At 59.4% G+C, this 12,306-nt stretch overlaps 2 protein-coding genes across 9 annotated transcripts in view; one reads left to right on the top strand and one right to left on the bottom strand.

Moving 5' to 3' along the window:
- The first annotated feature begins 994 nt into the window (after positions 1–994).
- On the top strand, positions 995–2,874 carry OXER1 (oxoeicosanoid receptor 1). Its single transcript, XM_058278474.2, has one exon. It carries the CDS (start codon positions 1,310–1,312, stop codon positions 2,504–2,506), a length of 1,197 nt encoding a protein of 398 aa, XP_058134457.1. The 5' UTR covers positions 995–1,309; the 3' UTR covers positions 2,507–2,874.
- A 5,364-nt stretch (positions 2,875–8,238) lies between these two features.
- The window catches only part of MTA3 (metastasis associated 1 family member 3), a 217,856-nt gene continuing 213,788 nt past the window's right edge, over positions 8,239–12,306 (bottom strand). For all 8 annotated transcript variants that reach the window (XM_058278469.2, XM_058278468.2, XM_071208792.1 and 5 more), the window contains one exon: positions 8,239–11,609. In XM_058278469.2, coding sequence (XP_058134452.1) covers positions 11,584–11,609 — 26 coding nt within the window. In that variant the 3' untranslated portion in view covers positions 8,239–11,583. The remainder of the gene's footprint in view (positions 11,610–12,306) is intronic.

The raw sequence follows: 12,306 nt of genomic DNA, 5'->3' as shown, positions 1-12,306 counted from the left end.
GTGGCCCTTCCATTTCTCCAAGCACCTGCTCTGTGCCAGGCAGTCCCCTAGATTCTCTCATTTAATCCTCAGAACCTTCCAGGAAGGTGGCGCCACCCCCTGGTAGAGAGGAAGCTCGGGGCGGGGGGCGATTGGAGGGGGGCAGGTGCTTCCAACCCAGGCCTGTCTGGACTCTCACCGCCCTGCTTTGCTCCTGATGGAGGAGGCAGCCTGTGTGTCCTCAGCCAGGAGCCCAGGACAGGGGGCGCTTGGCCTGAAGGAACGTGTGCGAGGGGCCAGTGGCCGCTGTGCCTGAAACCCGGAGGCCCGGGCAGTTGGCAGCCCAGAGCACCCTGCCGACCCCGGCCAGCCGGTGAGGGCAGCGTCAGGCCCCGCGGCCTGAGACCATGGCCTCCCATGGCCCTGATGTCCAGTCAGGAGTTGCCGAAGGCCCGGGAACCTCGCCTCTGCCCGAGTCTGGCCACGCAGTGGGAGGGAGGGACCGGTCACTGGCCCTGCGGTGAAGGCAGGGCAGGGCGGCGTGGGCTGGAAAAGGAGCCGAGGCGGAGGTGGACGGGGGGCGCCAGGCCTCTCGGAGCGCTCCATCTGGGGGCAAAGCCTCCATTTCCTCAGGGCCTGGAAAGAGAAACTTGGCAGAGACGCTGTCTGCCCACGGGGTGGACTCCATCACGTACCTGGCTTTGGGAAGCACAGCGGACTTCGGAGTCAGCAGGGACCTGGGAATGACTGAAGGCTGAACACAAAGATGCCCGGTGTATGTGGCCTGGACGCCATGCCTCCTTCTCTCAGGATACTGTCCTGTCAGCTCTGGGTCCTCGGTCCCTGCTGGAGGGGGGGGTGGCAGAAAGAGGTGGCACCCAGCCTGTGTGGATGAGAGACCCACATGTCCTCAGGACCAGCCTTCAGGCAGGCCCGTGTCTGACCACTCAGGGCTGCCCCCACTCAGCCTCCCCCCCCCACCGGACTTCACCCCGTGTCAGGGCTTCTCTGCGCTTCCACCTCAGCCCTGCTGAGCCCGGCTGAGCCCTGCCAGACCCTCGGCCAGGGTGGTGCAGGTTCCACCTGGCGGAGGACGGCGGAGGGGAGGGGCGAGGACGGAGGGGGCTGCAGGGCACACACCCCCGCCCCCGCGTGCAAACAGGAACGCTGGGTGTTTCTCAGTGGCTGCGAGGGTGCTGATGAAAACCCCAGGATATTGTGTCATTGTGGCCGTCCTGCTGATAGCAAGCACTCGTCCCACCGGGCCCAGACACCCATCAAGGGGTAGGAAGGTTCTGGAGGCTTCTCAGGCCCCGGGCCCAAGCAGCGCATGGAGACTCTCAACCTGAGCTCTCCTGCTCCCTCCCCTTCTCTCCCTCTCTCCGCCTCTCTCTCTCCCTCCTCTCTTTCTCCCTCCTCCCTCTCCCCCTCTCCCTCCTTCTTCACAGCTGTTTGGGGGGCCCCGGGAGACGCGTCGAGGTCCCCGGGAAACGCGTCGGGCGCCTGCGCCCTGCCTCCCTCGCCGACGGTGAGCGCGTTGCTGGCGCCCGCCCTGGGCGTGGAGTTCGTCCTGGGCCTGGCGGGGAACAGCCTGGCGCTCCTCATCTTCTGCTTCCGCACGCGGCCCTGGACGTCCAACACGGTGCTGCTGGCCAGCCTGGTGGCGGCCGACTTCCTCCTGCTGCTCAACCTGCCGCTGCGCGTGGACTACTACCGCCGCGGGGAGCGCTGGCGCTTCGGGCCGGCCGCCTGCAAGCTCAACCTCTTCCTGCTGTCCGCCAACCGCACGGCCAGCGTCGTCTTCCTCGCCGCCATCGCGCTCAACCGCTACCTGAAGGTGGCGCGGCCCCACCACGCGCTGAGCCGAGCCTCGGTGGCGGCGGCCGCCCGGGTGGCCGCGGCGCTCTGGGCGGCCATCCTGCTCCTCAACGGACACCTGCTCGGCGCCGAGCCCTCGGAGGGCACCTGCCTCAGCTACACCCTGGACGCGGCGCCCTCGGCCGGGCTGCGCTGGCACCGGGCGCTGTACGTGCTGGAGTTCCTGCTGCCGCTGGCGCTCATCCTCTTCGCCATCGTGAGCATCGGCCTCACCGTCCGGCGCCGCGGCCTGGGCGGCCGGGCGGGCCCGCGGAGGGCCGTGCGCGTGCTGGCCGCCGTGGTGGCCGTCTACGTCGTCTGCTTCCTGCCCAGCGTCGTCTTCGGCACGGCGGCCCTGGTGGCCTTGCGGCTGCGCGCCTGCCGCGCGCTCGAGGTCTGCGTGGCGCTCTTCCACGGCTCCCTGGCCTTCACCTACCTCAACAGCGTCCTGGACCCCGTGCTCTACTGCTTCTCCAGCCCCAACTTCCTCCGCCAAGGCCGCGCCCTGCTGGGCCTGGGCAGGAGCTGGCCGGGCCCGGGGAGCGACGAGAGCTCCTACGAGCCCTCTGCCCGGCGCCGGGAGGCCTCCAGGAAGGCGGGGGCCGCGGCGAGGCTGCAGGCGGACGTCTCGCGGGAGCAAGGCCTGGGGTCTGCTGCAGGGGGGCCGTAGCTGCAGGGACAGGGACCTGGGGGGAGGCCACTGCCCAGAAGAGGCCAGCAAGGTGGGCCTCGCCCAGCTGGACAAGGAACGCCTGCGGGAGCCACGCTGAGGCAGACCCGGGTGGGTGGCTGGGAGAGAAAAGGCTCCTGTCCTTACCAAGGGGTCAGCTTGACCCGGATGCCGTTCCCAGGGGGTGGGAAAGAGAATGCCGTCAGGCAGAGACAGGCAGGGAGCTGCGGGGACTCTAACTCGTCAAAGGCCTGCGCAGCTGCCCTGGGCTGGAAGCCGGAGCATAATTACTGTCAGAGCAGAGGCCATGCTTAGAAACCAGACAGCTGTATATTCTGTGCTCTCTGGTTTGACCCTTTCAATATTAATAAACTTCCTTTTGAAAATGCAAACCTGTCTCAGCTGTTCTAAAGGGAGCCAGGTCTGGGGTCAGTAGGAGTCAAAGCGAGTGCCCCAGGGCGAAGGGAAACTCTGGGGACCGAGCAGGGAAGCTGTAGAGCAGCCTCTTTCCTCCAGGGCGGTCCTTGCCCCGAGCTCCTGGAAGGCCCTGGAGTGCCGTTCAAGGCAGAACTGCTTTCCTGGGTGAGGACCTGAGCCTGGCAGAAGGGGTGGCCTGCTGGACATCTGGGAGGCCCCTGCCCCTCTCTGGCCTTCAGTTCTCCTTCTGCAGCTCCCAGGTTCCTGCCACAGTGCCCAGGGACCCTGCCCTGCTCTCCCAGGGAAGACTTGGGGATCTTGAGCCTCCTTGGAGGTTGTCTCCTCTAACCCGCCAAGCTCCTTCCTCAGTCTCAAGTAGACTTGCCTCACCCTGGAGCCGGTGGTGGCTGCTGCCCCACCAGGACAGGACCCCGGGAAGAGGGCAGGGGCCCTGGAGTCCCCAGAGCTGGCCTGTGGCCTTCCCCCAGGACCGAAGCCTTCTTGCCCACCCTCCCCTTTTTGTTCTGTTCGATGTGCCCGTGGTGAGTGGCGGAGACCTTCTGGGCTGACCAAGACCCCCAGGCACAAGGCGTGCATCTGGCATGAGTGGGGTCTTTTGAGGGGAGGACGTGGCCCTCCTCTCCACAGTGGAAGTCATTGTGGCTGGTGACTGCCTTTAGGACAAATTCCTTAAAACCTTGTGCAGCCTCAGTCTGCATTTTGTATTCCAATCCCCCAACCCTACCTTGGTAAAACAAGAAGTTTCTTTAATCTTGGGGAGGGGTAGGGCAGGAGGGGAATAGCTTCAAGACTTCCAGAGAGCGCCTGAGAGGCCATGAAAGCCCCAAACATGCACCTGCGCAGCCCCGGGTGCTCCCAGCCCCAGCTCCTGACCCTCCCAGAACCCCCTCTGCCCTCGTCCTGGAGTCGAGGAGCACCCCTCCCTGACTCTCCCAGCCTCAGGCTGGGCCACCTGCCCCTCCCGTCCTCTCCATCCTTTCCTTCTCTAAAGGCCTGGGAGTACCTTCGTGGGAAGGAAGCAGGGCTTTGGGCTACCTTCGTACTCCCCCTGCACGGGGACAGGGCTCCCTGCTCTTAGCCTTGGTCCCCTCACTGCACTCCTCTCTGGACTTGGTTTTCAGTCTGTGAAATGGGAGCAGAGGTCCTGGCCCTTGCCCAGTTTCAGGGACTGGCGATGGAAATAACAGCGATGCCAGAGCGCTGAGTCAGGGAGGGCGGGGAGGAGGGAGAAGGCAGGGCTGAGGGCCCCAGGGAGCCCCCGCAGCAGTACAAGGCGAGCTGGGGGCAGGGTGAGAAAAGACCCCAGAGCTAACGTTTGGGCTCAAAGCCGCAGTGTGGTCCCGGGGATGGGCTGTACCCCCATTTAGTGTGAATTTGGGGCAGCACCTACCCCCTTTCCTTTCTCTCTCCTCTCTCCTCATATGGCACGCTGCTGCCCTGAGGAAGCGCCAGTGGCATCCCGGGCTCAGCTCCTCCCCACGCCCGGGCAGGGGGGCAGCAGGCAGGCTGGGGAAGGGCCACCGGTGGCTCATTCATCCCGGGTGTACTGGGCACCCACATGGGCCGAACGCTAAGCTCCACAGGAGGATACTCAGACGCCACTCTGACCTTGAGCCACGTGCAGTCAAGCCTGGGGGAGCCTGACCTGCAAATGGCTCAGATGTGATGAATGTAATACAAGGGACTTCCAGAAAGCACTGCTGAGGGCAGAGGGTCAGAGGAACTAAGCTGCCTGGAGCTGGCAGGTGCATTGGGTTGGGGAAAGTAGAGCAGGGAACAGCATGCCTGGCAGAGGGAAGAGCACGGACAAGGCACAGCACTGTGAGAAGACTCGTGTGCAGGCGAAGGGTGAGGAGTTCGGTAAGGTGAGAGACAAGGGGCCGAGATGCAGTCAGGAGACAGGCAGCAAAGGCAGGCGGCCACCGGATGGGGTGGGCCCTGTAGACGACCCAACATGGGGTAAGGGCGGGTTGCATGAGGTTTAGAAGAAGCCAGTGAAGATGGTCAGTTCTGAATTTGATCCGTGACCCTGGCAATAGTGTGGCTGAAGGGCTGCTGAGGGGAGCGGATGTGGGAGATACCCTGATCAGGAGACTCTACATTCCAGGCAGGGCCAGAACAAAGGCTGGGCAGAGCACGAAGTGACAGAATGGAGAGGCACGGCTGCGGTGAAGAAGGGTGGGCAGCTTTGGGGATGACGGGTAGACGGTGGTGGGGACAGATCAGGAGAAAGGCGGCCTTTCTGCACCAGACAAGTTGGAGGGGCGGGGAAGCACATGTCGGGGCTGAGATAGGAGTTCAGAGGCTTCCATTCCGGATGGGAGCTGAGGGTATGGGAATGTCTAGGGTCCCCAGGGAGAGAATGGGGAGGACCAGGAGCCATCCTGAAAACTCCCCTGCAAGTAAGGAACAGGCAAAGGAAGACCCAGTGAAATGCTCAGAAGAAACCTTGAAGTAGGAAGAAAATGGGGAAAGGTGCAAGAAAAAAGAGCATAAGAAAAGTCAAGGCAATTTCTTTGCCCAAGTAAAGCATTTTCCAGAGGGCTTCCCAATGGCATGCTGAAGAAAACTGATCTGAAAACTTGGGTTGACACCCAATATTAACATTGCAATTGTCTGTAACTATTACAAAAACAAGAACAACAAAAGAGCTTCTCAAAAGTGAGAGGCTTTCATTTGCATAAAATTTACTATGCAAAACATGTTCTATATTGACTATGGACTCATACATATGCATTAACTGCAAAAGCGTGCACTGGGATGATAAGCACCATATGGAAGAGAGCTGACCTCTGGGATGGAGGGAAACAGAAAGGAAGTACAGAGGTGACTACCATGCATCTGACATTAGCTGCTTAAGAAACTGGAAAAGTAATGATGAACAACATGAGCGCTACTTAGCACTGCCTTGGGTAGAGATTAAGGGGTCAGTGTAATGAAAGGACGTTAGCCTCAAATGCTCGAGTCGGATGACTAACGGGGTTGGATCTGCAGTCAGGAGGGCGTTAGGGACTTTCTCCAGGTAATTTCTGTGAGTGGCTAGAGGCAGGGCAGAACGAGGCCACAAAGTACCATAATGCAGGGAGGAATGAGTGAGAACTGAAGGAACGGGAACAACTCTTCCCTCTTTCAACAAGTTTGCCAGTAGAGGGAGATAAGGCGACAGCTTTGGGGAGAAGCTCTGCTGGGGAGAGAGGCTCTGGGCGCTGGACGGTCCCTGTTGTTTTGTTGGTTGGAGGGAGAAATTTAAATACGGTGGAAGGAGGAGAAGGGAGATTCAGGGGAGGGAAGAGGGGAGGCAGAGAATGATCATGGAGCCATAATAAGCACATTCTGTCCCAGGCCCTGTTCTAAACGTCTTCCACATATCACTTACTTAATCCTCTGAAATGTTACCACCATTTCACCGGTGAGGAAATGGAGGCACAGAGAGCTGGAGTAACTTGCCCAAGGCCACACAGCTAGTAGGTGGCACCTGACCCACACCCTAGGTCCCTCTCCTTAGGCTGGGGATGGTACTGTGACAGGGGCCTGAGGGGAAGCTAGCAGAAGGGATTCTTAGAGAGCTTGGCCTGCAGAGGGTGAGGGCCCAGAGTGGCAAGGGATTGGAACAGCTCTTTCTGGGAATAAGAAATAAAGTTAAATAAATCTCCCAAAGAACATAAGCAAGGGCCATTAAGCAAGCAGCCCAAAGGGACCCGGCAAGCTGGGCACCCACAGGTCTGGTTGTATGGTTTTCTCTACACAACTGCCCAGCAGAGGGTCAATAAACAGAAGGTACATTTATTCAATGTGGGACCAAAGAAAGCTTTGGGAAGTGTGACTAAATAACTCAATCCTGGCAATGGAACTTGAGGTTGGTGTTTCTTGAGAGGTGGGCATACGACACTCTGAGCTCTACAGATAAGCTTCCAGAAAGAAGGAGGGAGATGGTACTTGAGTTGGGATGAAAAGAACATGTGTACCTGAGGAAGGGGCTGCTGGGTTCCATGCCACAGGGTCCCTCTGTGTCCACAAAACTTTCTCTGCCCTCTAGTCCTGTCCCACTGCTCTCTCCATCTCAGAACTCTACAAGTACTGACACAGGCTTACCTGTGACTGTTTCCATTCTCCGGAGACCCTGAAGAACCTGTTCTCCTTGGTTTTTTTCCTCCCTCCCCACACTCCCCACCCTGCTGTTTTTAGTTGTGTCCATTCACTGATCTTCCCTATCTATTTCTCCTTTTGTCTCCTCTGCTTGTCTTTCTCCTCTAGGATTCACCAGGATTCAATCCTGGGGACCTCTGATGTGGAGAGAGGTTCCCTGTCACTTGTGCCACCTCAGTTCCTGGTTTCTGGTGCACCTTGCCTTGACTCTCCCCTTTGTCTTTGTTGTGTCATCATCTTGCTGCGTGACTCACTTGCATGGGCAGGGCACCGGTTCACCTCACCAGAAAGCTTGTTTTTTTTTTTTTACCACGAGGCCCCAGGGATGGAACCTGGGTCCTCCCAGGTAGGCGGAAGCCCAGTCACTTGAGCCACATCTGCTTCCCATCTCCTTGGTTTTTTTCCTCATGAAGCCCAGCATTCAACAGTCACAGACACGGGCCGGAGGGGGTCCACGAGAGCCACGGCAACTGAGGCAGAATCTGAACCAGTGAAATATTCAACAGAGTGATTTCTACCAAGCAGGGTTCAGCACTCAGAGGGTCTAGGAAACTGGAGAACACTGAGCTCCTGACCAGGCTCCCTATACCTGTTAATTTGGAAAATTTTCTTTGTGGGAAGAAAGGTGGGTGGCATGCAGCAGCGGGTGCTGAGATCTCCTGCTGAGCCCGCTCAGCTGGCACGGGAAGCTTTCCTCTCCTCCCCTCATGCTCGAGGATTTGGGCTCCGAAGGCCCCGGGGCTCAACGTCCAGAGCGCCCGCAGCGTGTGTCACTGCAGCCTGGCAACGGGCACAGCAGGGGGAGGCTGGTTTTCCGGTATTAGTGGGGAGAGGTCCGCCTCATGCCCTAGACCAAGCCTAGGGGACAAAGAGTCAAGAGCTATCTTTTGGGCTGTCCCAGCCTTAGGAAACCATGTCCTCAGGGAAAGGCTCACAGGACAGCTGGACCAAGTACAGACCCTGGGGAAAGGCCCCTGGGAGTCTCAGCGCGGCTGAGGGGACAGCACCTCACCTCTGGCCTGGCCTATTTCTTCCAGAAGCCCCCCAGAGCTGTGCAGGAGGGACGGGCCACCTGATGGGGCATGGGGGATCACTGAGAGTTTCAGCTGAAGCCCGGTACCCCGGGAAGGACAGCAGGAAACCAGATATAATTTCCAGAAATTTATTGGAAACACGATACAAATTGATTAGTAGCTGGCATCTACTTACAGACAGACAGTCCACATTGTAATATCACGCTCTGAATGGATATCCCGGGGAAACGACCATGATCACTGGTGCGTGGCCTGGGGGAGTGCACTCTGGCAGGAAAGCCCAAGGCTGGGGTTAGGGGCATGGGATGGGAGGACAGAAACTGGGACATGGCTTTCCTGAGGGGAATGGCAAGGTGGGGGTTGCGCAACGGGTAATTTTCCCAAAGGAAAACAGCGACAACTGTTAAGAATACTGGCTTCCCTCCCCACCCCCCAAAAGCACTTTCGTCACTAGCCAGAAGAAAACAATCTAGAGAAAGCCGAGGGGGCAGCTCCCCTGCCTTCTCCCCCTGGGTTCTTGGGAAGCAGTGGGGTCTCAACGCCAAGCTCAGATGTGACACATGGCAGGCCCGGGCCGCAGCGACCCTGCTCTTGCCCGTCCTGTGCCTCTCTGAGGGGTGGCGGCCGACCTCTGGGGCTGTCAGGCCCGGCCTCCTGGCCCACCAGCTGGTAGACCTGCATCTGGAGGGCAAGAGGAGGAGAAGCCAGGACCCTTCGGGCCCCTCTCGGCCTGGGATGCGCCTCCGAGGGTGACCCTGCCTCCCTGGGCTCCGCTCCTGCTGGTAGGTCCTCTGCGGTGCCCCGTTCTGCCCAGGGGCTCTGGCCCTGACCCTGGTGGCCCGTCTCCTCCGGGTCCCGCCAGCCTCAGGGAGGTGGCAGCGTCCCGCTGTTCCCCATCTCTGGGTCCCGCTTTGCTCCCATTAGGCCGCTCAGCTCTTCCGTCACTGTGTTGAACAGGCCTCTGGATTAAAATCCCTCTGCTTTCTGTTGGTCGTCCCTGACTGATACAAAGGCTAAAAGAACCGGGGCTGTGGACATGGCAGACCTGTGAGAGGCATGGTGAAATGTTTGAGCAACACCCTCCTGTCCTCTGGTACCACCCTTGAGGCAATCAGGGTGGGCAGGAGTTGATCTAAAAGGAGAGGAAGACTTCCATCCTCTCAAGGGAGCACAGAAGAGCCTTAGCTCAGCACCGGGCAGGGCCCCAGGCAGCGTCACCTGGGGACAGTGTGGCCCGGAATGGGAGCCGGGAATCCCACCAGCACCGACCCTCAGCCCAGCGAAGACAAGGAAGAGAGGCCTGGAGTCTCTCCACCCCCCGGAGCATTCGCTGAGACCCTGGGGGACTCTCCAGAGATGCAGTGAGAGCCCAAAAGCTTCATCAACACCATCTTCGTAGAATGGTCCTGAGGAACCAGGAGCTCCTACCGACCAGGTGAAGGCTGTGGCTCCCGGCGAGGGGACTTTTCCCACAGCTAAATGTGAGCTGGGACTGGGGTGGGCTCGCTGCTCTTCCCCAGGCTGCGCGTCTCTGACAGGCGGCGCGGAGGAAGCCGGGCAGCTACCAGCAGCCACCCTTGACCAGGGCTAGGGAGGAAAGCGAGAGGGGGGACTGTGCCACCCTCTGCACCCATGTGCGACCAGAAATCCACTCCAGGGGCTCAGAGGAAGAGCCGCCCGTGTCGTTTTGCAGAGACGAGCCCGATGCCTCCTCTTCCTGGCGTCCTTGCTGAAGGGGACCCCCTGTGGGGGACCCTGCGGGGGATGTGCCCCACTACCCACCTCACTGAGCACCTCTAACATAGGCCCCCCCCTCCGAATGGCCCCAAGTCAAAACCCAGTGCGACCACGAGAGTTGGCAGTGGTGGAAATGGCCCCTGGTGACCCCCATAAAAAATTAAGATGAAAACCAACCCCTTCTCAGACAAGTCAAGAGGACGGCAAAGCCGGGAAAGGAAGGGACAGCTCGCGTTCCGGGCCCCGCCTCCAGCCATCGTGCATGGCGTTCTCTTTGCTCAGCTCAACCCGGCCTCCCAGGGACCGACACTTAGCATGTCTTCGTGTTGGTGACACCTCACTCGTCCTGGGGCGGGCAACTCCATGGCAGCTGTGCTGTTTTACAACCACTGGCTCTGTTGGGGCCCCCACTCCCAGGCATCAGCTGCCTCCCAGCTGCAGCCCCCAGAGGTGGCCGGGATGTCGGACTCCAGCTGCCCTTCACGGTGCTGTGATCCTGGCCCAGCAGCCTGGCCCTGCACGGAGGGCAGGGGTGGCCAGATGCACATCTGCTCGAGGAGCTAATCAGACACAGGGACATTCCTGTCCCTGCAGCTGTGTGCACAGAGCAGCAGAGCAGCCAGCTGTGATGCCACCAAGGGCTGGTGTTGAAGGCAGATGGGGAGAACTCGAGACAGTGGGCACCAGGGAGCAAGAGGACTCCCAGGGCCCAGGCACCTCTGCTCACAGCTGTTTTGGCCAGAGGGGTCAGGGTTTATGGAGTTACATACACAGACTCACACCTGCCACCACAGTTCCCTCCTCCACCCCCCACCCCAACAGGTTCTCTGGGCTTAAAATAAAAAGGTTGACCTGTGACCTGTCCTAGGACCCACCTGGTTGCAGCTCCTGGTCAGCTGGTCTGGCTGCAGGGGAGGAGGGCAGTAAGCAAATGGCTTGTCACAGTGATACGCACACTTAGCAAAGTCTAAACACTTGCTGGAGCTGTCTGGGGCCAACGGGACTCCAGCATCTCTCCAATGACACAATGCAGATGAGTAAGAAGAGTGTACAGGCTTACCGAAGATGGTTTTCTTCTCTCTTGTCAGAACCTCAAGTAATTCTGTGCCTTGGAGGGATCGGGGAGAAGGGGTCAAAGATAGGGTGTGGGTGGTGAAGAGCAAAACATTTCCATTAAAAAAAAACACAACAGGAATGAAGCCTATTGAGAAGGAGCCAAGTGACAGGGAAAGATAGGGGAGATTATGAGCTGAAAAAACACTGGCACATTTAAGAAAAAATGCATTCGGAAAGATGCCGTGTCCCTCTTGTACACAATAACACAGCTGAAAACCAGCTGGGCTGGCACATGCAGGGCCGCGGCGGCTCTGAGCGCTCCCCGGCCTGCACGCCCCAGGAGCCGCCGTTCCAGGGTGTCGGGCACAGGAGAAGGGGGGAGGCAGAGTGGCTCCCTCGCCCCTCAGGTCTCAAGCAGGACCCGCCCTGGGACAGCGAGGTCTCTGAGAGGAAAGCAAGGGGACACTGAGTCACACATGGAGACGCAGCCTTTGCAACGTGCATCCCTCCAGTTGCTGCCCCTGCCCCGTCGGGTCTCCGTGGGGTGCACAGGGAGGTCTCCCATGAAATGTCCCAAGAGCAGGGCTGCCTCCTTCCCAGGCACAGCTGTGAGCATCAGTAGGACAGTGGAGCAAGTCTCGGGTTATAGCGTGGAACAGGGAGAGCTCAGTCTGACACACAGCACGTGAGTTCTGGAAGAGGGGAGAAACGGGGTCGAGGTTAAAAGGGGTCTTAGGCTGAGAGGGAAGTTGAGAGGAAAGATGGAATCAGCCCTCCCACCAGCATCACAACTTTCAAGGAAAGAGGCAGGCATGAATTCCGGGAAGAGCTGTGGAAATAGGCCTGAAGGGTCTTCAAAGCCGGGTTTGAGGGAAGGCAAGTTTTGCGGCCACCGCCAGCGGGGCAGAGCACAGCAGGCAAGGGCTTCTGTGCTTATCAGACAGACACCGTGGCCTGCTCCGACCCGAGACAGGGAACGGGGAACCACGTGTCCCCACAGAGGCATGGTCTGATCTGAGGCGATCAGAATTCATCGTCCTGATGCGGGTGCTCCCAGCTACCAACACGTTTTTCTGCAGGAAGCGGTGATGACCCTCTGCAGCTCAAATGCCCACAGTGGCAGCCACCCGCGTCACGGCAGGGAGAACTGTCCTGCATTCCCACTCCACCCCCTCCACTTCCCCACAGATCTTTGACTCTCAATAGAAAGGAGTAACCAAAAAGCAGAAGCGGCTTGCTGACCCTATCACCACCATCTCGTGTTCCTCGGCAGGTCAGTAGCTTGTGAAACTTTTGCTTGGTTCCGGGGGAAGTGGCTAGGAGGGAAGTGGGGCTGGTGCTCACACGGGCAGGCCTGCCACCCAGACCCGCTCTCCGGTGCCCACCACA

Source organism: Dasypus novemcinctus, chromosome 17, assembly GCF_030445035.2.
Source record: "Dasypus novemcinctus isolate mDasNov1 chromosome 17, mDasNov1.1.hap2, whole genome shotgun sequence".
Lineage (NCBI taxonomy): Eukaryota > Metazoa > Chordata > Mammalia > Cingulata > Dasypodidae > Dasypus > Dasypus novemcinctus.
Note: the sequence above shows the minus strand (reverse complement) of the source record. Positions and strands in the feature narration are given on the sequence as shown.